Source organism: Vombatus ursinus, unplaced genomic scaffold (assembly GCF_900497805.2).
Source record: "Vombatus ursinus unplaced genomic scaffold, bare-nosed wombat genome assembly UNPS02014785.1, whole genome shotgun sequence".
Lineage (NCBI taxonomy): Eukaryota > Metazoa > Chordata > Mammalia > Diprotodontia > Vombatidae > Vombatus > Vombatus ursinus.
In genome coordinates this window covers 10,444,291-10,466,372 of record NW_020954563.1, presented here as the reverse complement: position 1 = coordinate 10,466,372, position 22,082 = coordinate 10,444,291, and the positions used below count along the sequence as shown (strand labels likewise).

At 35.5% G+C, this 22,082-nt stretch overlaps 1 protein-coding gene across 4 annotated transcripts in view; it reads left to right on the top strand.

Moving 5' to 3' along the window:
- ITCH (itchy E3 ubiquitin protein ligase) overlaps positions 1-22,082 on the top strand; it is a 143,945-nt gene that overhangs the window by 89,451 nt on the left and 32,412 nt on the right. For all 4 annotated transcript variants that reach the window (XM_027867089.1, XM_027867086.1, XM_027867087.1 and 1 more), the window contains 3 exons: positions 3,372-3,467; positions 4,098-4,272; positions 6,206-6,275. In XM_027867089.1, the coding sequence (XP_027722890.1) occupies positions 3,372-3,467; positions 4,098-4,272; positions 6,206-6,275 (341 nt within the window). The remainder of the gene's footprint in view (positions 1-3,371; positions 3,468-4,097; positions 4,273-6,205; positions 6,276-22,082) is intronic.

The following is a 22,082-nucleotide window of genomic DNA, read 5'->3' as shown; positions in this document are numbered from 1 at the left end:
CCATTGACATATTCTTCCTGACAGCACCAGGACTAGGCAAAACCCTGGTCATTGTAGATAAAAACAGATGCAGAAGCTAAAAATTTTTCTGGTATTTATGGTTAATGCCATTTTAATTTTATCTCAGGCTTCATGAGATCCATTGATGTAAGTTTTCTGTACAGTGATATAGATTTTATCTCATTCATGCCTGCCTATCCTGTCCAACTCATTGGAGTCTTTACATGTTGTCTCTACTCCTGACATTGGTGGATGCCAGTGAAGCACACAGGCTGTCCATTGCATTATCCCTCACTCTCACTTATCTTTTTTTTCTTCATATCTTTCTCTGATGTTACTTTATACCTTTATACCACTTGTGCGTAATTACATCTTCACACACCACATAGACTTTCCATTTTTCTTTGTGTGATCTTCATTTTAAGTTCTTCAGGGATTTTAGTGTTCCATGATTCTAAACCATATAACATAAGCAGAAAAATATTGCTGTTAAAAAAGATGGACTTTTATTTCAGAGGAAAGCTTGGGATAATTAAAAGAACTGTATAGTTTGCTGAAGGTAATCTAGCTCATTCTCATCCTCATTTCTGGGCTCAGCTGAATAACCATTTGTCATTTCTGTACAATAATAGACCAATTCTAATATATGTTCCATACAACTGACCATCTAGTCTAAACAGTAAATATTATTCTTTCACTTGGTTTAAAACCTATCTGTATAGTTAGACTTGAATTTTTAGAGGATTATGATCTCTTGTAGGAAGCTCTGCACATCATAACTTGATATGCAGCAGAATGTTAAACAGAAACAGTAACAGCTGGAGGACCTCACTTTGTAGCAAGAATTCTTAATTTTTTAATCTCATTGACTCCTTTGGTAGTATAGTGAAGCTTATATGTGGATCCCTTCTTGGGATTTAAAAAAAAAATCATAATAGAAGGAAATGCTAAATTTCACTAAGAGATTTTGAAAATAGAATGTATTTTTAAAATGTTATTGCATCTTTAGAGTTCTATTGTTTTCATAAAAATGGGAGTTGTGTTACCTGTTGGGATTATCATTTTGTTTTACCAAGTTAAAATTAATAATCAAATAGCACAAGGAATTTTGTATTCTGTACACCTTTTAGGATGTGGGATTGTAAAAGCAATCTACTGTTGCATGTCATTTGTGGAAGTGTGCCCATTCCCTTTTCATACGTTCATCAATTATGTTGTCCATGTCTGTGAACATTATTTTTGTAAACATTTTTAGAGATTGAAAAGGAGGGAAGTTGATTGAGTAGTTCCAGACATTTTCTAGGTTTCCTTTTCCTTTTATTTTCTTTCCTTCCTTCCTTTCCTCTTTTCTTTCCTTCCTTCCACCTTTCTTATTTCTTTCTATCCTGCTTCCCTCTCTCCTCCCTCTCTCCGTTCCTTCTTTCCTCTTTTCTCCATCCTTCTTCCTCCCATTTTTAATGTGGTAATGAAGGTGTCCCATTGTGGACTTTTTCTATCTATAATTAATGTATTCCAGTTGCTTTTCTTTGTTTTCGTTAGTGCCATTTTCACCCCTTAAGTACATCCAGGACTATGATGTTTTAGGCCATGTGTAGTGGCTTCAGTCTTCTGAATGATGAAAAGATTTTCTTAAATAAACATTTATAGATCTTTTCCACTTTCCATCTGTTTGTTATCTTTAAGTGTATCTTTAAATGCCCTCAAATTGACTTGCTTAATTAGATCTCTCCCCAGACTTTCTTCAGATTTGTTTTTCTCTCCATTGTTTCTCACTATTTTACCAAATGATGTTGCTCATAATTTTCTACCATCCTCCATAAGATTTTTTTGGTGAGTTTATTTTTTAAACAGATGTTGCTCTTGGCTGTATTATTTCTTTTTTTGTCAAGAAGGTCTGGTGGCCAAGACAATTTCTAGAATCTTTGTTTCTTTGTTATAGCAGTTGACATGTATCATTTAGACTTCTTTAGGAAATGGTCATAAACTATGATGATGTCTGTTCACCCATTTCCTTATTTTGATATCAGCAAATTGTTTGAATAGGTCAGGTTAGACTTTTTTAAATGTGCCTAATTTTTTTCCATTTTCTTTCAGTTTTTTGTGTTAACTTTGATTTTTGCTTTAGCAAATTGGTATAAGCAGAAAGGTAATTAGACCATGACTCTCATGCAAGTAATGAGTCATTTCCTGTCTGCTAAAATAAAATTACTTTAATTTTTGTAAGGTTATTTGGGATTCGCACTCTCCATTACCTTTCTTTTCTTCTTAAAAAACTTTATCTTAAATTTTTAAAAGAAAATATTAATTCCTTATTATCAATATGGTGCTTCTGTATGGTCTACAAGTCTTTGGGCTTTCTCATTTCTTGTTCCAGAACTATTTTCTCACATTTTTTACCATCTTTCCATATATCTACCTTTACATTACAGTCACTGAATATCAAAGTACATGTTACTTGAACTTGGATTATCTTATCTAGTTCTCCATAGAAATTCTCTTACTTCCTCATTCTCTAGAGTAGATATGGATAAATAAACTAATTATTTTCATGATGGTCTTTTTTCAGATACTTACCATGAATACTGCAATATGAGGTGGTCAAAAGAGTTTTGAAATTTTGTTTCTTGTTACCTTTTAACACATAATAAAACTAACTTCTCAGATCTCTTTCTTCCCTCTCCAAGAATAATCTGTATACCATCATCCCATTTAGCTGCAGCTTCATCCTGGTTTCATTTATAGAAAGAATATCAGTTTTTATAAGATTTGATTTCTCTAGTTATATGCTCACTGGTTGGTTGGTTATTGGTCAAGGATCTCATATTTATAGTACCAACAGCTAAGTTGATGTTTAAAGATGAATTAAGAATGATATGATTCTTTACATTGTTTGCCCTCTTTTCTGACACTACACTAGTCACTGCAGGAACAGAAAGGGGCTGCACAAGTCTTAAGAATCATTTTGTATTTTTTTTCTTTCTTTTTCTTCATGGGTTGTCATGATTAAAGATATTCATCACCAAGTGGACAGGATAGTTAGTGGTCATGAGCTTTTCCGTGCTTAGATGTGTCCTCAGAAAGCTGATGAGACTGAACTAGACTTGGCAGTTCACATACTAATGGCTAGTTGAGAAGGTGAAACATTTAATAGCTTTTGCAAAAAGAAGATTGCTTAGGATAGCTCAAATTGTTGAATATGTTTTGTTAGAAATATGTATTCCTTTTTAAAAAAAATTTTTGTATTCATCATCCAGAATTTCTAAAGTTTAAAAAAAGTGCTGCTTTTTAATGAAATAGTTTGAACAGTATAGTATTTAGAATATTTTTCTAGTATGAAACCACACTAGCCATTTTATTTATGTGTGTTCAAGTTGGGAACAGAGAGTGGACCAGCATGGACGAGTCTACTATGTAGATCATGTTGAAAAAAGAACATCGTGGGATAGACCAGAACCTCTTCCTCCTGGGTGAGTCTGAAATAATGGAAAACTTTGCAGAATTGTTCAGAGACAGGAATTTAAATATTTTCAGGTCTACCTACGTTGCTGTTTGTTCTGGTTTCTGGTCATTTCTGTCTGTCTCCACAAAGTTTGGAACATTACAAGAGGGAGGCAGGAATCTGATGAATGGTTTTCATTTGTTTGATCTGTGACTAAGAGGTTGCTTAGATCTTGTGCTTCTATGATGGCATATTTCATTTGTATCAACTGTTTACTGAACTCTAAACCTTACCTTACTCTACCTTGCTCTCTTGGATTTATTATTAGTGATCACATAATGTCTATGTTTCAGGCTTTTACATAAAAAAAAAAATAAGTATTTCCTTGACTGAACCAGATATAAATGCTTTTGTAAGCTTGTTTAAGAATGGGTCTCTGTGGACTCTTAAGTAGTAAGGCCTGCATGCCAAATGTTTTCTTTAATAGTTTAACAGAACCAACATTTTCAGTGGTAATGGTTCTGTATACATCATAATTAGCACTTCCTCAACAAAAAGTTTAGGGATTCCAGTTCTGTGGCCTAAATGATATTCAGGTACATGTTTATCCTAGTAGCTCCACAACACTGACATTAATTTTGGGAGTTTTGCTCATTAGCTGGGAACGTCGAGTTGACAACATAGGACGTGTTTATTATGTTGATCACTTCACAAGAACTACCACCTGGCAGCGGCCAACTTTGGAGTCAGTTAGAAACTATGAGCAGTGGCAACTACAACGAAGTCAACTCCAAGGAGCAATGCAGCAGTTTAACCAGAGATTCATTTATGGGGTGAGCAGTAGTCTTTGTGCTACAGACCAATAAAATATCTCTCATGGCCCCTTTCCCTGCATGTGTCAAAGTGATTGTAGAAAGTTCTGAGAGAAAAGCACATAAAAATAGTGACAAAGTAAGTTCATAGGCAAGATCATAAGTCAGTGTTTTTAATTGGTGGATATATATTTTAGACTTTTGTTTGGCATATCCTAGATATAAACATAAGTGATATGTTTTTCCCTCTGTATGTCACTTCCTATGTCTAGTCCTGTCTTCATTGGTTGTATAGAAAATAGACTAATGGATTTAGAACAATAGTAGACTCAGGTGATATTATTGATTCATTTTACTGATTTGCTTCCCTTCCATCCTCCTTTAATTTTTTATTCTTTGTTATAAGGGATGGCTCTCTGGGGAGGAAAAGGAGGAACGATATTTTTGGAATTGAAGATAATATAAAAACAAGAGTAAAAAAATTTTCTTTAATTAAAAAGAAATTGGCCCAAAATGTTAGGACAGATTTGTTATTTAAAAAAACAAAAACCCAGAATCAGTACAACCAAACTGGGGGAAAATAATTAAGTAATTCTTAATCTAGAGCAGCCTTGTTTTGTTTTAATTTGAGTAAGGGAAAACTTTAGCCCAAAATATCTACCACTAAGTTACTATCATGGATCTCTTGATAAAAATCTTAAGTATTTTTTGCAGAGGGTAAGCTATTTGGAGCTCCAGTGGGTTGAAAGAATCTGGGAAGCTGTCTAGGAATGATGTTAAAGAACAGTACCCTAAGAACTAGCATGGTATAGTAGAGAGAAAGGCAGCCTTATAGTCAGGGAGACCTAGGTTGCAAATCTCATCTTCACTATATTCTGGCTGTGTCACCATGGTCACTTAGCATCTTAGTGTGCCCCAAGACAACCTTCTAAGGCCATGAGATGAAGAATAGTTGCCATTGGGAGGGTTTCATCGGAGGGATTCCCTTATATTGATAAAATCTCAGATCTGGACAAAAAAAATTACATCTCAGTTTCAGAAATTTATTTCCCTTCTTTGGTAAAGAGTCTTTGTTTTTTGAAAACAAAGGGCTTATATTTAATTTTAGTCCCGTGGCAGTGAGGTGGCATAACTGATAAATGTACCAAAATAGGTAAATGTTTATTGTATTATCTTTAGAGACTATTGGTGCCAGGAGATTAAAAACTTAGCAAAATGTAAGTTCCAATGGATCATAGATCTTTAAACCCCTGTATCTAAGCCAGAAGGAAACAATCCATAAAAATGTGAGAGAAGTTTTCTTTCCATTTCATGGTACCTGCTCAGTAAGCGTATATTGTATACCCACCATGTGCCAGGCACTGTGCTATATTCTCAGGATGAAAGATTCCCTGCTTTTAAGATATTGACATTGTATTGTAGAAAATACATGTACATATGGAATTATATATAGAAAAAAACACAAAATACAAAGTAATCAGGGACTGAGGGCTCTAGCTGTTGGATGGGGATCGGATCAGGAAAGCCTTCATGTAAATAAAAGTGCTTGAGCTGAGAGTCTTGAAGGAAATAAGGGATTCTAAGAAGAGAAGTTGAGAGATCCTAGCTCCTCCTGTGCTTCTGCTCTCATGTTATCTTCTTTTTTCAGTGACCATTCTTTTGAACACAGCTTTCAAATTGTAACATTAATTTTATAATTGAGTGTTAAATATTTAAGAAAAATTATAGGCAAGAATGAGAATAAGAAAATTTATTACTGTTAAGTTTAATATATGTATAATGCTTTGTCACATTTGTATATTTTTTTTTATCCTTTACAATATAAAGTCCTAGTGGGCTTCATAGGTTTCAGCAGATCTGTGAACATATTTTCTAATGAGTATTGTTCTTAAAATTTCTAAAAAGATACATGTTAGTATTTGAGTTATTAATATATCCTTTCATTTTTATGTAGAATCAAGATTTGTTTGCTTCATCTCAGAATAAAGAATTTGATCCTCTTGGACCTCTGCCACCAGGATGGGGTAAGTACAATTCAAATTGTGTTTCAGTTAGAGAAAAGCAGACTTTGAAAAAAATGATTTTGCCAACTCTTCATGGCTTTGCTTTAATAAAATTTAAAATATAGCCTAGTATCCCTAATTCAATTCAATAGACATTTATTAAATGTCTTTTAGTGCAGAGCAATATATTAAATACTGAAAGAAATACTAAATTGAGATGACACAGGCCCTTCCCTGAAAGAGCTTACTAATTAGGATTATTGAACACATACACTTAAAGCTATAACACAAAGCAATTCATAAATGCTTTTTTTTTTTTGGCCTGGATTTGTGATTTTGTTGATGTAAGGAATTCACTCTACTATTGCAAATCGGTATCTGCTTTACAACTTAACAGTCTAAGAAAGTTGCTTGGTCATTGACAGCTTAAGTGATTTAACCAGAATTACACATTCTTCTTGTGTTAGAGGCAGGACTTGAACTCAGTTCTTCTTGACTACTAAAGCCTACTTTCTGTACACTCTTGCATGCCTCTCTAGAGTGCTAGAAAAGTACAAATAAAGTATTGTGTTAAGTATAAGGAGAAAAGGTAATTACTGACTGAGAAAGATTAAAGGAAGACTTCATGATGGTGATGTTTGAGGTAGGCTTGATGAATATTCAGTAGGCAGAAATGGCGAAAAATCCTAAGCATCAGAGAATAGTGAGGAACTTTTATAGAGTATAGCAAGTATAGAAGCTCTCACTTTACATAAATTTGCATTATGCAAATTCAACTTTATGTAAAGAATTTTGAAAGAAATCCACATTCCAGAAAAACACCTGTGTTTACTATACAGTGTTGTGCTCTCTTTTTCTGTTCTTGTTCCTTGAACTGTCTTTTTGTGGCCTCCCAACTCCCCCCCCCCCCAAAAAAACCAAAACCTCCAAGTGGAAGCAAGAGATAGGCAGGTAGACCACCACCACTGTCAGATTCAGTGCTTGGCTTCAGACCTCCAGTGCTAAGAGAAGAGACCTTGGCTTCATTCAGCCACCTACCCTGTGTTTGTACCCATGTGTCTGTCTTCTGTCCATACGTGCTTGGGTACCGTGTGTCTGTTCCCAGCCACTGTGTGATGCCCATCCTCTCCTGTCTGGGTCTGTGTTCAGCCTCAACATGTCTGGGTGCTGCACCCTGCCCCTGGCCCCACCATGTGTTCCTCCTTCTTTGTCCCCAGCCCCCATGTGTCCTTGGGCCCCCTTTTCCATGGATATGTAGCCCCCTTCTTGCCTCCATCTCTTCCCTGCATCTCTGGGCAAATTCATATTATGTAAAATCAGTTTACCTTGTCCACTTATGTAAAGAGAGAACTATCTGTAGTTCGTTTTGGTTAAAATAGTCCGTTTTGGTTAAAGTTAGGTCATATATAAATGGAAATAATATGATATAAATGGGAAAAGATAGGATAGCACAACATTGTGGAAGACCATAACTGTCAGGTTAAGAAATTTAAACTTAACAGGGTAGGCAGTAGGGAGATATTATAAGGTCTCAGGTTGTAAGTGTTTCTAAGATTATGATTAAAAGTTAAAAGCATTTAATTGGATTCAAGCTTATTCTGTTACTTTTGTAAAGTAAACAGAGGATTATTGTGACTGTATGTGGGACATGTTTACCTTTTTATGTACATTCTATGAGTAATAAGACATTGGATACTTTCTAGAATGCAAGCTCATGCCATACAATGATATGACTCTAACATAAGGAATTCCTTTAGCAATTTTAATGGTATAGGTAGGATAAAAATTGGGGCCCATCTTCCAAATTCTCTTTCACAGTGAACACTTGAAAATAGTTTCATTGCAACAATGTTACAACAAAAAGTATTCAGAAAAAATAAGTACTCTAACAGAAAAGTAAAACAAATATGGAAACTTGAAAGGTACAGTAAAACTGCATATCAACAGATGGAGTGGTTTCATGTGCACTACAATTCACTTTAAGAATTATGGTAAGGAGGGGGCAGCTAGGTGGCGCAGTGGAGAGAGCACCGGCCCTGAAGTCAAGAGTACCTGAGTTCAAATCCGGCCTCAGACCAAACACTTGACACTTACTGGCTGTGTGATCCTGGGCAAGTCACTTAAACCCCATCACCTTACCCCCCCCCAAAAAAAAAAAATTATGGTAAGGGGCAGGTAGGTGGCACAGTGGGTAGAGCACCGGCCCTGAAGTCAGGAGGATCTGAGTTCAAATCTGACCTCAGACCAAACACTTGACACTTACTAGCTGTGTGACCCTGGGCAAGTCACTTAACCCCAATTGCCTTAAAAAAAAAAAAAAATTATGGTGAGTGGGGTTTGGATCCAAGATGGTAGAGTAGTGGGAAGAAATACAGCCCACCTATTCTACCAAATCCTAGTTGGAAAATCTAAGAAAAAAAAATCACAGTGAATTGTTTTTGCAGTCCAGGACAGCATAGGGAGAAAAACAAGGTTGGTGGACCTAGGGGGTTGGATATAGAGTCTAGTCAGGAGTGCACCAAGTGGAGCATTTTGGCCATAGAAACTGAAAGAGGTCCAATGCTGAGCACTAGAGCTATCAAAGAATTCAAAAGAGAATGAACAGTTTGGCACCAGAGAAGCAAAACCACACTTCCCTGAAAATTAGAATGAACTAAACAAGCTAATGTCTTCATGAGACAACAAGAAATATTAAAAGATAGAAGAAAGCATAAAATATGTCATAGCAAAGACAACTGACCTGGAAAACTGATTGAGAAGAGATAATTTAAGAATCATTGGATTACCTAAAAGTCATGATAAAAAAGAAAGAGCCTAGGCATCATATTCAAGAAGTCATAAAAGAAAATTCCTCATATCTCTTAGAACCAGAGAGAAAAGTGGAAATAGAATCCTGACACACCAAAGTAAAAACTCCAAGGAATATTATAATTAAAATCCAGAGCTTCTAGATCAAAGGAAAAATGCTGCAAGCAAACTGAAAGAAAAAAATCAAGTACTGAGGAGGCCACCGTCGGGATCACACAAGATTTAGCTGCCACCACCTGTAAGGAGTGGAGAGTTTGGAATTAAGTCTTCCAGAAGGCAAAATATATAGGCTTAAAACAAAGAATAATTTATCCAGCAATACTGAGTATAATCATACAAGGAGAAGGTTGGAGCCTAATGAAACAGAAGACTTCCAAGCATTCCTGATGAAAAAACTCTAGAGCTGAGTAGAAACTTTGAAATATAAACTTAGAGGTCAAGAGAAACATAAAACAGTAAGGAGAAGAAACTATTCATAAGGCAATAAACAAGGAAAAACTGTTTACATTCTAACTTACATGTATCGTCAGGATCAAAAAAGGAGTCTAATTTGACAGAGGCCCTGGGATTAGTTCTGTTATGTTATGATGATCTTAAAAGAAGAAAGGAAAGACAGGGTAAGTGGAATACATTGTGGGGTAGGGGAGAGAAAAGGAAGAGAAAGGATGTTGTTTACAAGAAAGGCACTTGAAATAGAAAGATTCAAAGTTCAAAGAAGAAAATACAGTACAAATCTGTTATGCTTTAGCTGTAGGAAAAAAAAAGACAGGAGTAGTAAATCATGATCTTGGACAAAGCAACAGCAGAAGTAGGCTCAATTAAAAAAGATAAGCAAGAAAATTTCATTTTGATAGAAGGCACCATAGATATTGAATTAATATTAATACTAAATATATATGTACGAAATAGCCTAGTTATCTAAATACTTAAAGAAAATGTTGAATGAATTATAGAGAGAAATGGATCATAAAACTAATACTGGAGGACCACAATTTACCCCTCTCAGACTTAAGTCTAAAGAAAAACAGATCTGAAGATTCTAGGTAGAATTTTTAAAAAATTAGCTGTGATAAATCTCTGGAGATTATTAAATAGAAATAGAAAAAATACACATATTTCTCAGCTATGCATCACACTTTACAAACAAATTAAACATGTATAAGGGCATAAAAACTTTGTAAACAAATGCAGAAAAGTAGAAATTCTAAAGACATATGTTTTATGTTTGTGGGTTTGTTGTTTTTTTTTGTTTTGTTTTGTTGGGCAGTTGGGGTTAAGTGACTTGCCTAGGGTCACACAGCTAGTAAGTGTCAAGTGTTTGGTCTGAGGCCGGATTTGAACTCAGATACTCCTGACTTCAGGGCCAGTGCTCTATCCACTGCGCCACCTGGCTGACCCAAGGCATATGTTTTAAAGCATAATGCATTTAAACTATATTCATTAAAAAATTACTGAAGAAACAATTAAAATTAATTGGAGACTAAATAACAATCTTAAAGATCAGCAGATCAAAAAATCATATGAACATTAGTAATTTTATTAAAAATAATGACAGCAATATGACATATAACTAAAATATTTGGGATGCAGCAGAAGCAGTCCTTAGGAGAAATTTCTATATCTGAACAGTTTAATCAAGATAAAGAAACATTCAGTGAATTGATTATGTAACTAAAAAACCACAGAAAACCAATAAATTTAAAACTGCCATTAAGTATCAGAATAGAAATCTTGAAAAATCAAAGAAGAGATTGAAAATTGAAATAAAAACAACTGAATCAATAAATTTAGGAGCTGGCTTTTAAAAATCAGATAAACAGATATTTTAACAAAGAAAACCAAATTTGCAGTATCAGTAATGAAAAGGTTAAATTCAAAACAAATGAAAAAGAAATAAAAGAAATTATTAGGAACTATTTTCCCCATTTTTGTACCAGTAATAATTACAATCTAAATTAATTGGATCAACATACACAAAAATATTAAATGCCCAGATTAATAAAACAGAACATAGAAGATTTTTAAATAACCAACCTAGTGTTAGAAAAAGAAATTAAACAAACCATATACTCCAAAAGCAAAAGAATCCAGGACCAGATGGATTTACAAATGAATTCTACCAAACATTTCTTAAAAATTAATTCTAATACTATACAAACTGTTGAGAAAAATAGAGAAAGAAGGATTCCTAACAAATAACTTCTAGGATACAAATATAACATTGATACCTACACCAGGAAGAATTAAAATAGAGAAAGAAAACTATAGACCAATATCCCCAGTAATAATTAATGAAACATATTTAAATAAAATATTACAAAGGAGACTATAGAAACTTATCACAAAAAGAGTGTAAATTATGACCAGGTTGGATTTTTACCAGGAACATAGTATTGATTAATTATTTAGAAAACTAATAATTTTCCTAATTAAAAACAAGAACAACAAAAATCACATTCTTATATCAATAGATATAGAAGAAGCATTTGAGAAGATATAGCACCAATTCCTGTTAAAACACTAGAAAATATAAGAATAAGGATATCTTTTCTTAATATAAGAAGTGTCTAACAACCAAGAGCTAGTATGTTATCAGTAATGGGGATAAATTGGAGGCCTTTCTGGTAGATCAGGGGTATAGGAAGAATGTCCATTTTAACCATTACTATTCAATGTAGTTCTAGAAATACTAGTCATAACAATAAGAGAAGAAAAGAAGAAATTGCAGGAATAAGCATAGATAACAAGGGAACGGAATTACTTTTTTTTTTCCAGGTGATATGATGGTTTACTTAGATAGTCCTAGAGACTTGACTAAAAAAGTAATCAAAATAATTAACAATCTCAGCAAAGTTGTAAGATATTAAAAAAACCTACACAATTCATCAACATGTTTGTATATTACGAACAAAATCTAGCAGTAAGTGAAAGAAAAAGAAATTCCATTTAAAATAACTAGATACATAAGTGCTTGGGAGACTACCTGTTAAAACACACAGAGAAAATATATGAACATGATTCAAAACACTCTTTATACAAATAAAGACAGATCTGAATAATTGGAGAAATATTAATTTCTCATGGGTAGGCAGAGGCAATATTATAAAAATGACAGTGTTACCTAAATTAATTTACTTAATCAGTGTCGTATCAGAGTACCAAAAGTTTACCTTTCCTGAGCTAGCAAAAAAAAAATCATAAAATTCACCTGGAGGAACAAAAGTTCAAAGGAATTAATGGAGGGGGGGAGAGTAGGATGGAAGGAGGCCTAGCAATATGAGATCTCAAAGTATATTGCATAGTACTAATCATCAGAACATTTTAGTACTAGTTGAGAAACTCGTTTATTAGTTGAACCGGGTAGGTACATGAGATATATAGAAGCAAATGAGCATAGTAGCTTAGTGTTTTGAAAAACGTATGGGGAGAAAGATTCTGGGAAGATGGCAGAGTAGGTCAGAAAATTCCAAGCTCTCAAGATTTTCCTTCACAAAAGAGATAAAATAGCACTTCAAGACAAACAAATAAGAATAGGGGCACAACAGTGGTCCTTCTGGGACAATCCTAGAAGAACAGAAGAAAAATCCCAGGACTGAGGTTTGGTCTCTGTGAAGAGTAAACACCTCCAGGCTGGGGGGTTAGCTGGGTCGGGAGGCTGCCTTGGCCCCAGCCACAGGAAATTTTACCCCAGGGATAGTGAGGGGAGTTGGACATCTGAGTGGGGAAGACCAAGGGAACCTCTGCTGAATAGTAATGCCAGACCCAGCTGTGCTGTGGAGAGTGGTAGGGACGAGAAGGAACCAGTTCACTCTGGTGAGTGCAGAAGCAGTGGGTGGGACATCCCTGCCTGTGGGCACTTATAGGAGGCTGGAGGTTTGGCTTTGGTTCCAGGCTAGAGAGGGAGAACTGAAGATCTGAGGCCAGAGTCACTGTCCCCCATACCCCAGGACTAGAGGTGATTATAAAAATCAAACTATTACTACAAAAAATGCCCAGACAAAGGAGAAAGAGTACAATCATAGAAAGTTATTATGGGAATAGAGAAGACCAGGTTCATCTTCAAAGGAGGATATTGAAGCAAAGAAACCCTCTTCTACCCCAAAGAGTAACATCAAATGGTCACTTGCCCAAAAAGATTTTATGAAAGAACTTAAAAAATACTTTAAAAATCAAATGAGAGAGATTGAGGAAAAACTTTAAAAAAAAATCCAAGAACAAGAAGATTATGAAAAGAAAGTCATCCAATTAGAAAAGGAGATCCAGAATCTTAAGAAAGAATATGACATCTTGACAATTAGAATTGGGCAAGGGGAATCCAGCAAAGTTATAAGAGATCAAGAAATAACAAAACAAAATATAAAGAATGAAAAAATAGAAGAGTTAATGAAACATCTTATAAGGAAAATTACTGATCTGGAGAACAGATCAAGAAAAGAAAACATAGGAATAATCAGACTACCTGAAAGCTATAATCAAAAAAAAGAGTTTTGATACAATAATACAAGAAATAATTAAAAAAGGGGCAGCTAGGTGGCGCAGTGGATAGAGCACCAGCCCTGAAGTCAGGACGACCTGAGTTCAAATCCGGCCTCAGACCAAACACTTGACACGTACTAGCTGTGTGACCTTGGGCAAGTCACTTAACCCTGATTGCCTCACTAAAAAAAAAAAAAACAAAAAAAAAAAACAAACAAACAAACAAAAAGAAATAATTAAAGAAAATTGTCCTGAAGCATTAGAACAAGGGCAGGGAAGGTAGAAACAGAAAAAATCCATCGATCACCACTTGAAAGAGATCCTATGAGGAAAACTCATAGGAATATTATAATCAAATTCCGAAATCCCCAGCTCAAGAATAAAATATTAAGAGCAACAAGAAAAAAATTAATTTAAATACATAGTGCCACAATTAGAATCACACAAGACCTAGCAACAGAGACGCTAAAGTACCATAGGTCTTGGAACACTATATACTGAAGAGTAAAAGAACTGGAGTTCCAGCTGAAAATATACACAGCAAAGTTAAGCATAATCCTGAATGGGGGAAAAAAAACCAAAAATGGACATTTGATCAACTGTCAGACTTTGAGTACTTTGTTTAAAAAAAAAACAAACCAAAAACATACACCTGACCTTAATAGAATATTTGACATATAAGAGCCAAGAGAAATATAAGGTAAATACCAAAGACTGATTACAAGGGATTCAATAAGGATGGACCATTTACCTTTTATGTATGTAAAATGTAAAACATATGTCTCAGAGATTGTCATTAGTAATTGGGTAGTTCATAAGAAAGATTGCAATAGACCTGATGTTTAAGAATAGCTAAAAAGAGTAACTATTTTATACAAATGAGGTGCAAGAGGAAGAATTGACACAGAGGAATTAGATGGGGGAGGGGGGCTGGTAGCTCTGGTAACCTACTGTCAGTCTGGAATGGGTTTAAGAAGGAACAATACATATGTATCTAGAAGAGTTCAAAAGTCTTCTAAATTCAGAAAAAATAAAACAGTAAGGGGATATGGAGGGAGGAGTGGATAAGGGAAGGATCTCTAGGGGGGAGGATGAGAGAATAGGTAAAAGGGGGTTATAGATGAGTGTTTAAATTTATGGGAATGGGACAATAGGGGAGAGATTCTTGGCGGGGGGGAGACAAGCCAAGTAATAGGAGGGCAAGGTAGCGGGTAGAAGTAAAGTAGAGGAGTTAGGAGGGATAGGAAATGAGCTACGTACAAGCATAAAAACAAAGATCAGGAGTAGAATTTGTTGGGGAAAGTATATGTCTATATGTATGTATATATCTATATATACAAATATATCTGCACTTAATTGTAGCCTTTTGGGGAGGGGGCAGAAGGGGGAAAATGAACAAAGGAAAAAAGTGCATAGCAGAGAAAAAAAGAAAACTTACAAGGAAGCAAAGAAAAGAAGGACAGTTCTCACATCGTGTAGATTTATCATACAGGATTTCTTGAAGTGAAAATTTCTTGCTATATATTTTGAATTCTCTTTTATGTTCTGCTGTGCACGATATGCTTTTTTTTCTTTTCTTACTTTGTATTTAAGTTTCAGTATTTAAGTTTATGATATGTTTCTTTTTCTTTTCTGTATTTTGTATTTGAGTTCTGGTGTTTAAATTAAAAAAACCAAAAAACAGAAAACTTGAAGGAAAGAAAAACCTACAGGTCCTAGCTAATAGGGTGAGAACTTATTGCTTGACAAAAACTAATGGAAAAACTGGAAACAGTCTGGCTTTCCAGATTAGAAAATAGGTGTAGTCCACATCTCACACTGTATACCATGATAAACTCCAAATGGAGGTATATGACTTAGATATAAAGGGTGACAGCATAAGCAAATGAAAGAAACAAGGAAACCTAAGAAATCTAAGGATGTGGGAAGAGTTCATGACCAAACCAGAAGTTAAAGTGGACAGTTTTGATGACATAAAACTTAAAAGTTTTTGCTCAAAAAACCCAGTGTAATGAAAATTGGAAGAGACGCAGGTAAATGGGGAAAAAATCTCTGCAATAAATTCGATTATAAAGGCCTTATATCTGGAAGCACTTCAGACTTATAAGAATAAAATCCATTTCCCAATTGATAAATGGTCAGAAGATATGAATAGTTATTTTTCAGAGGAAGAAATATAAGCCATGTTAAAAAAAAATCCAAATCCCTAGTAATTAGAGAAATGCAAATTAGAACAACTCTGAGGTTCTATACTATACCCTTCAAATTGGCAAAGTTGATCAAAAAAGAAAATGACAAATGTAGAAAAGGCTTTGGGGAAGTAGCTACTTTCATGAATTGTTGATAGAGCTGTGAACTGGTCCAGCCATTCTGGAAAGCAGTTTGGAACTATGCCCAAAAAGTTATTAAACTATGCATACCCTGTGATCCAGTGATAATAGTACTACTCTATAACTCATACAGATCAAAGAAAGGGGAAAGACCCATGTATACACAAATATTTATAAGAACTCTGTCTGCAGTGCTAATAAATTGAAAACTGATAAGCTGATCAGTTGGAGAATGGATGAACAAGTTATGACGTGTGTGTGAGAGAGAGAGAGAGAGAGAGAATTCTGTTGTTCTGTATGAAAGGATGAGGGGAAACCACTTCAGAGAAATCTGAAATGATTTGTATGATGAAGAGTAAATTGGGCAGAATCAGGAGAACAGTTTATATAGTCACACAATATCATAAAGAAAATAAGTTTTGAAAGACTTAGAACTATCATCCGTGAAATTTAACAAAAAGATAAGCTGAGGCACATTTCTCTAAGCAAGATAAGTTTATTAATAGGATGCCATACCTGTTAATAAGGGGGTGCTTTGTCGTGATGATCTTGAGATCATGAGCTTCTTACTGTTGGTAGCAGTAGCATATGAGGCATTTTTTGGGGAAACAGCCTGGGTAGGTAGAATTGATAGCATTATTGCTGAGAGTGACACATGCTTCCTTGTTGTGATTATACAAAGCACCCCAGAAGTAGCTGATTGGTGATATATGGGAAGCTGCACTCAGAAGCCACGTGGACACTGTCATAAAAATGAAAACTTATTACAGAACCACTTCTATGGACCCATCTCAGTGTTTGTTCCAGTGTTGCAAAGACTTGCTTAACCTTTGCCCTCAGTGTTTTGGGGGTTGCACCTATGATTTCATTAGCATAGACAACTCCCAGTGAATAAACTTCTACCAGGACAGATTAACACCTATTTTGTAACTTATGGTCTTAGAGAATTATTTTGGGCACTGAGAAGTTAAGTGAATTGCCTAGGGTAACACAGCTAATATGTGTCAGAAGTGGGACTTTAACCCTCTCCTTTGCAATTGCAAGGCTATCTATCCATTATATCAAACTGCCTTTCTTGCCTAAGGTATAGATCACTGACTGCCTAGATATTAATGAGGGTGTCAACAGTGAACCAGTATTATCTGTTTTTCCTTAGGAAATTTTTACCTGTAAAATTCTGCCTTATCTTTTTTAAAATTATATTTTATATTTTTCAGTCAGCAAAAATCTTCCATCTCACCCTATCTCTCAAGAACTAAAGAAAAACAAACCTTGTTACAAATATGTATAGTCAATCAAAATAAATTTCCACATTGTCAATCTTGAAAAAAAGTGTCTCATTCTGCACTGGGTCTTTTACTTCTCTATAAAAAGATAGGTAGCATATTTCATCATTAGCCATGGTTGGAGTCATGGTTGATCATTACACTGATTAAAATTCTTAATTCTTTCTAGGTTGTTTGTCTTTAAATTGTTCTTCTGGTTCTGTTCACTTCACTCAACATCAGATCATAAAAGTGTACCTAAGGTTTCTCTGAAATCATCCCCTTCAACGTTTCCTACCACACAATAGTATTCCATCATATTTATGTGACATAATTTGTTCATCCATTCTTCAGATTCCCATTCTTTTTTTTTTTTTTTTTTTAAGGCATTTGGGGTTAAGTGACTTGCCCAGGGTCACACAACTAGTAAGTGTCTAGTGTTTGGTCTGAGGCCAGATTTGAACTCAGGTCCTCCTGACTTCAGGGCTGGTGCTCTATACACTGTGCCACCTAGCTGCCCCCAAGATTCCCATTTTTTTATCACCTCTAAAGAGCTATTAATATTTTTGTACAACCTTAGAGTTTGTTTTGTTTAGGCTTAATCTCTTCCTTAATTTACTCTCTCACTAAAGCCCCTTTTCCATCTCCCCTTTCTTTCCTATTTTCCTGTTGAATTAGTTGTATTCTGTACCTAGCTCTGTGTATAAGTGTGTGTTTTCTTCTTTCCTTTAACCAGTTTAAATGAGAGTGAGGTTGAAGGGTTGGCTGCTTCTCCTATCCCATTTACTCATGCATCCTTATTATATTAGGTAATTTTCCTTAACCTTCCTTTCATTCTCCTCCCCCTCCTTTGCCCCCAAATTTATTCCTCTTCCTCTGTCTTTCCATTTTCTCAAGATCATCAAGACATAGCAGAACCACTCCAAAATCTTGTCTAATTAGACCCCTTCTATGAACCCTGGTGATAATAGGGCTCAGAAGAGACATAGGTAACATCTCCCTGTATTAGAATGTAAACTCTTTATTCTTGTTTGATCAGTTATCATTGTTAATGATTACTGTTTTATATGTTTATCTTAATTGCTGTTTTTGAACTTCAGATTTCTACCAAGCTGTGTTTTTTTTTCCATCAAGAATATTCAGAAGTTCTCTATTTCATTAAAGTTCTCCCCTCCCCTTCCCCCAGCCCCACTTTTAGAATTACATTTATATTTGCTGAGTAAGTTATTCTTGTCTAATAAGCCCATATATTTTGCTTTCTGGAATATCATATTCCAAGTTCTCTGCTCCTTTATAGTTGTGGCTACTGTATCATATATAATGTGATCTTGAGTGTAGTTCCTCTGTATTTGAATTCTTTTTTTCTGACTGCTTGTAGTATTTTTTTCTTTGAGCTGGAAGCTCTGGATTTTGGCTGGTATTTTGGGGTTTTCATTTTGGTATTTTCTTTCAGGAAGTGACTGGTGGATTCTTTTATTTCCACTTTTCCTTCTAGTTCTAAGATATCTAAGTTCTATGTTTTTCTTTTTAAGATTTCTTAAAACAGGATGTCTAGGTTCTTTTTGTGGTCATGATGTTCAAATAGTTCAATGATTGTTAAATTTTTTTCTTCTTGATCCTGTTTTCCAGGTCAATTGTTTTTCCTATGTTGCCTTACATTCCTCCCCCCCCCCATTTTTCATCCTTTTGACTTTGTTTTAATATTTCTTTTTTTTTTTTAATATTTCTTGTTGACTCATGGAGTCATTGGCTTTTATTTCATTCTTTCAGAGAAAAGTGTTGCTTGGGCAGGATTTTATAACTCATGTGCCAAGCTATTTTCCATTTCCAATTCTTCTACAGCTCTCATTTCTTTTCCAGTTTCTTCCTCAAATGGTGTCATTCCATTTATAAAAACTCTTTTTGCTCTTTTTTTAAACTCTTGCTTTATCTCTTCCAAGAATTCTTCTTGAATTACCCAAAATGTTTTTCTCTGATGCTTGTAAGTATTTTGTAGTCATTCTCTTCTGTGTTTGTATCATAAACATCCCTGCTACCATAATAGCTCATTATGTAAGGGTTCTTTTTTGTTTGTTTGCCTATTTTCCAGCCTACTTCTTGATTTTGGTCTTGATGATAGGGTTGGGTTTTGCCATACTTCTAGCAGGAGTGGGGAACCTGTGGCCTTAAGACTGTAAGTTCCTCACTCCTGAAAAGATTTAGGCTGATCCTATTGCTGCTTTCTTAGGGTTTTGAGTTTTATATTTTTTCAAGATCTTACGGATAGACTGGGAACCCACAAGCTTTCAGTGGTCCCAGAGGGGTCTGATCCAGGGCACAGTCTGCCTGCTGCTCCCCTTGTCTGAGCTCTGCAAGTTTCAGCCCTAGTTTCCTTTTTTTATATATATATTAATTTATTTATTTTTAGTTTTCAACATTCACTTCTACAAGATTTTGAGTTCCAAATTTTCTCTCCATCTCGTCCCTCCCCCTACCCCAAGACAGCATGTATTCTGAATACCCTTTCCCCTAATCTGCCCTCCCTTCTGTCTCCCCCCTTTCTCTTATCCACTTCCTCTTCTATTTTCCTATAGGGCAGGATAGATTTCTATACCCCATTGCCTGTATATCTTATTTTCCAGTTTGCATGTAAAAACGGTTTTTAACATTTGTTTTTAAAACTTTGGGTTACAAATTCTCTCTCTTCCTCCCTCCCCACCCACCCTCATTGAGAGGGCTAGCAACTTGATACAGGTTATACATGTGCGGTTATGCAAAACACTTCCATAGTTGTCATGTTGTGAAAAACTAACCATATTTCCCTTCATCCTATCCCGCCACCCATTTATTCTTTTCTCTCTTTTGACCCTGTCCCTCCTCAGAAATGTTTGCTTCTGATTACCTCCTCCCCCAGTCTGCCCTCCCTTCTCTCATTCCCCCACTCTCTTATCCCTTTCTCCCCTATTTTCCTGTAGGGTGAGATACATTTCCATACCCAGTTGAATGTGTATGTTATTCCCTCCTTAAGCCAAATCCGATGAGAATAAGATTCACTCATTCCTTCTCACCTTCCCCCCACTTCCCCTCCATTGTAAAAGCCTTTTCTTGTCTGTTTTATGTGAGATAATTTACCCCATTCTAGAGGTGCTCTCTTGAGAAATTAAAGGTGCTCTCTTGAGTACATTTCAAAAATTCTGATTTGAGGGGGCAGAGCCAAGATGGTGGAGTAAAAGCAGTGACTTGCTTGAGGTCTCCCCCAAACCTCTCCAAATACCTATAAAAAATGGCTCTAAACAAATTCTAGAGCAGCAGAACCCACAAAAAGACAGAGTGAAACAAATTTCCAGCCCAAGACAAGCTGGATGTTTGATTGAAACGGTCTATTGCGCTGGGCTGGGAGAGGAATGCAGTTCAGCATGGGCCATGCAGGCAAAGACCAGGCCTCAGAGGACTGAATCATGGGCAGCTGTGGCAATTTCCAGAGTTCTCAACCCACAAACGCCAAAGACAACTTAGAAGGTCAGTAGGAAAGGTCTTTGACCACGGTGAGAGAGGAGCTTGGTCCCAACCCCAGTCCAAGCTGCAGCCCCAGGGTAGAGGCTGCTTCCAGAGTTTCTGGCCCACAGACTGAGAGGGAATTGAGGGACTGATCGGAGGGGGATTACAGGGATCTCTTTGCTGGTGCTGAGGCAGGATTCTCTTGCTTTGCCTGTGCTTAGATCTGGGTCACAGTTCTGGGTGTGATCTTGGGGCAAGGAGGAGTGCTGGCATGGTGGAATTTGTAGTGGCGGTGGAGAGGGAATCCTCCTCACAGTTCCAAGGCAGAAAAGAGTGCTGGTGGCCACTCACAGACCAGAGCACAGGCCAGGAAAGAAGTAAACACCTCACCCTTGATCATACCACTTTGGAAGAACTGAAAACTTATAGGTCCCTAGAAGTATCTCTGAAAACAGCTACACAGAAGCCCCTGAAGCTTGGGACAGTACATTCTCCACACTGGAAGCAGACCCCTACCTTAACAAAGAGTTTAAAAAAGAAATGAGATAACAAATAATGTAAAAGCTCAGAAGAAAGAATAGGGAGGAAAATAAATGACTTAGAAGAGAAAGTGATAAACCTTACCCAAGTAACAGACTTGCTGAAAACTTGAAAAGACCACATAGAAGATTCTTTGGAATTCCTTAAATGATTATATCATCTTCAAATAGAAAGTAATTTTGCTTCTTCCTTAATTTCTTCTTCTTATATTATTACTAGTATTTCTAGCAGTAATTATGATAATGATGCAAGCTTTCTATCCATGCCCCTAGGATCTATATCTGTTGCTACTGTCATTTCTATTTGATTAATAATATGATTTATAACATTCTAGCTGTATTTTTCATGTTGTTACAAAAGGCTTCTAATGTTTGTCTCTTACAAATAAAGCCAACTCTGGGTTTTAGCTAGATACTTTGATTAAATGAGGAAAGATTCTTCTATTCCTATACTTTTAACACAAATTAGTATGCTTAATTTTGTTAAAGGTTTTTTGTTTAAAGCATCATCCTGCAAGTATAAGTTTGGAATCAGAAGGTCTGGGTTCCAATCCCATCTCTGCTACTTAGTACTCTAAATAGCTATATCATTTATAATATTTATAGTTTTCCTAATGTTGAATTAATCTTGAAAGGTAATGTGGTACTACTAGTATAAAGAGCATCATCTCTGGAGTCACAGAATGTGGGTTCAAATGCCACCTTTAATGTTCACTACTTGAGTTAAAGATATTTGATGACTGTTTTAGTGATGTTGGTCCATAGTTTCTTCCTTTGCTTTATCTCTTTCTGGTTTACATTTCAGTACTATTGATAATTTGTTTTGAACATAGTAAATTAAATAGATGCAGATAAATAGATATATTCATATCATATATATATGTAGCTTGACTTTCCCTGTGTAATCATTTTACAGCAGTTGCCAAACAATTA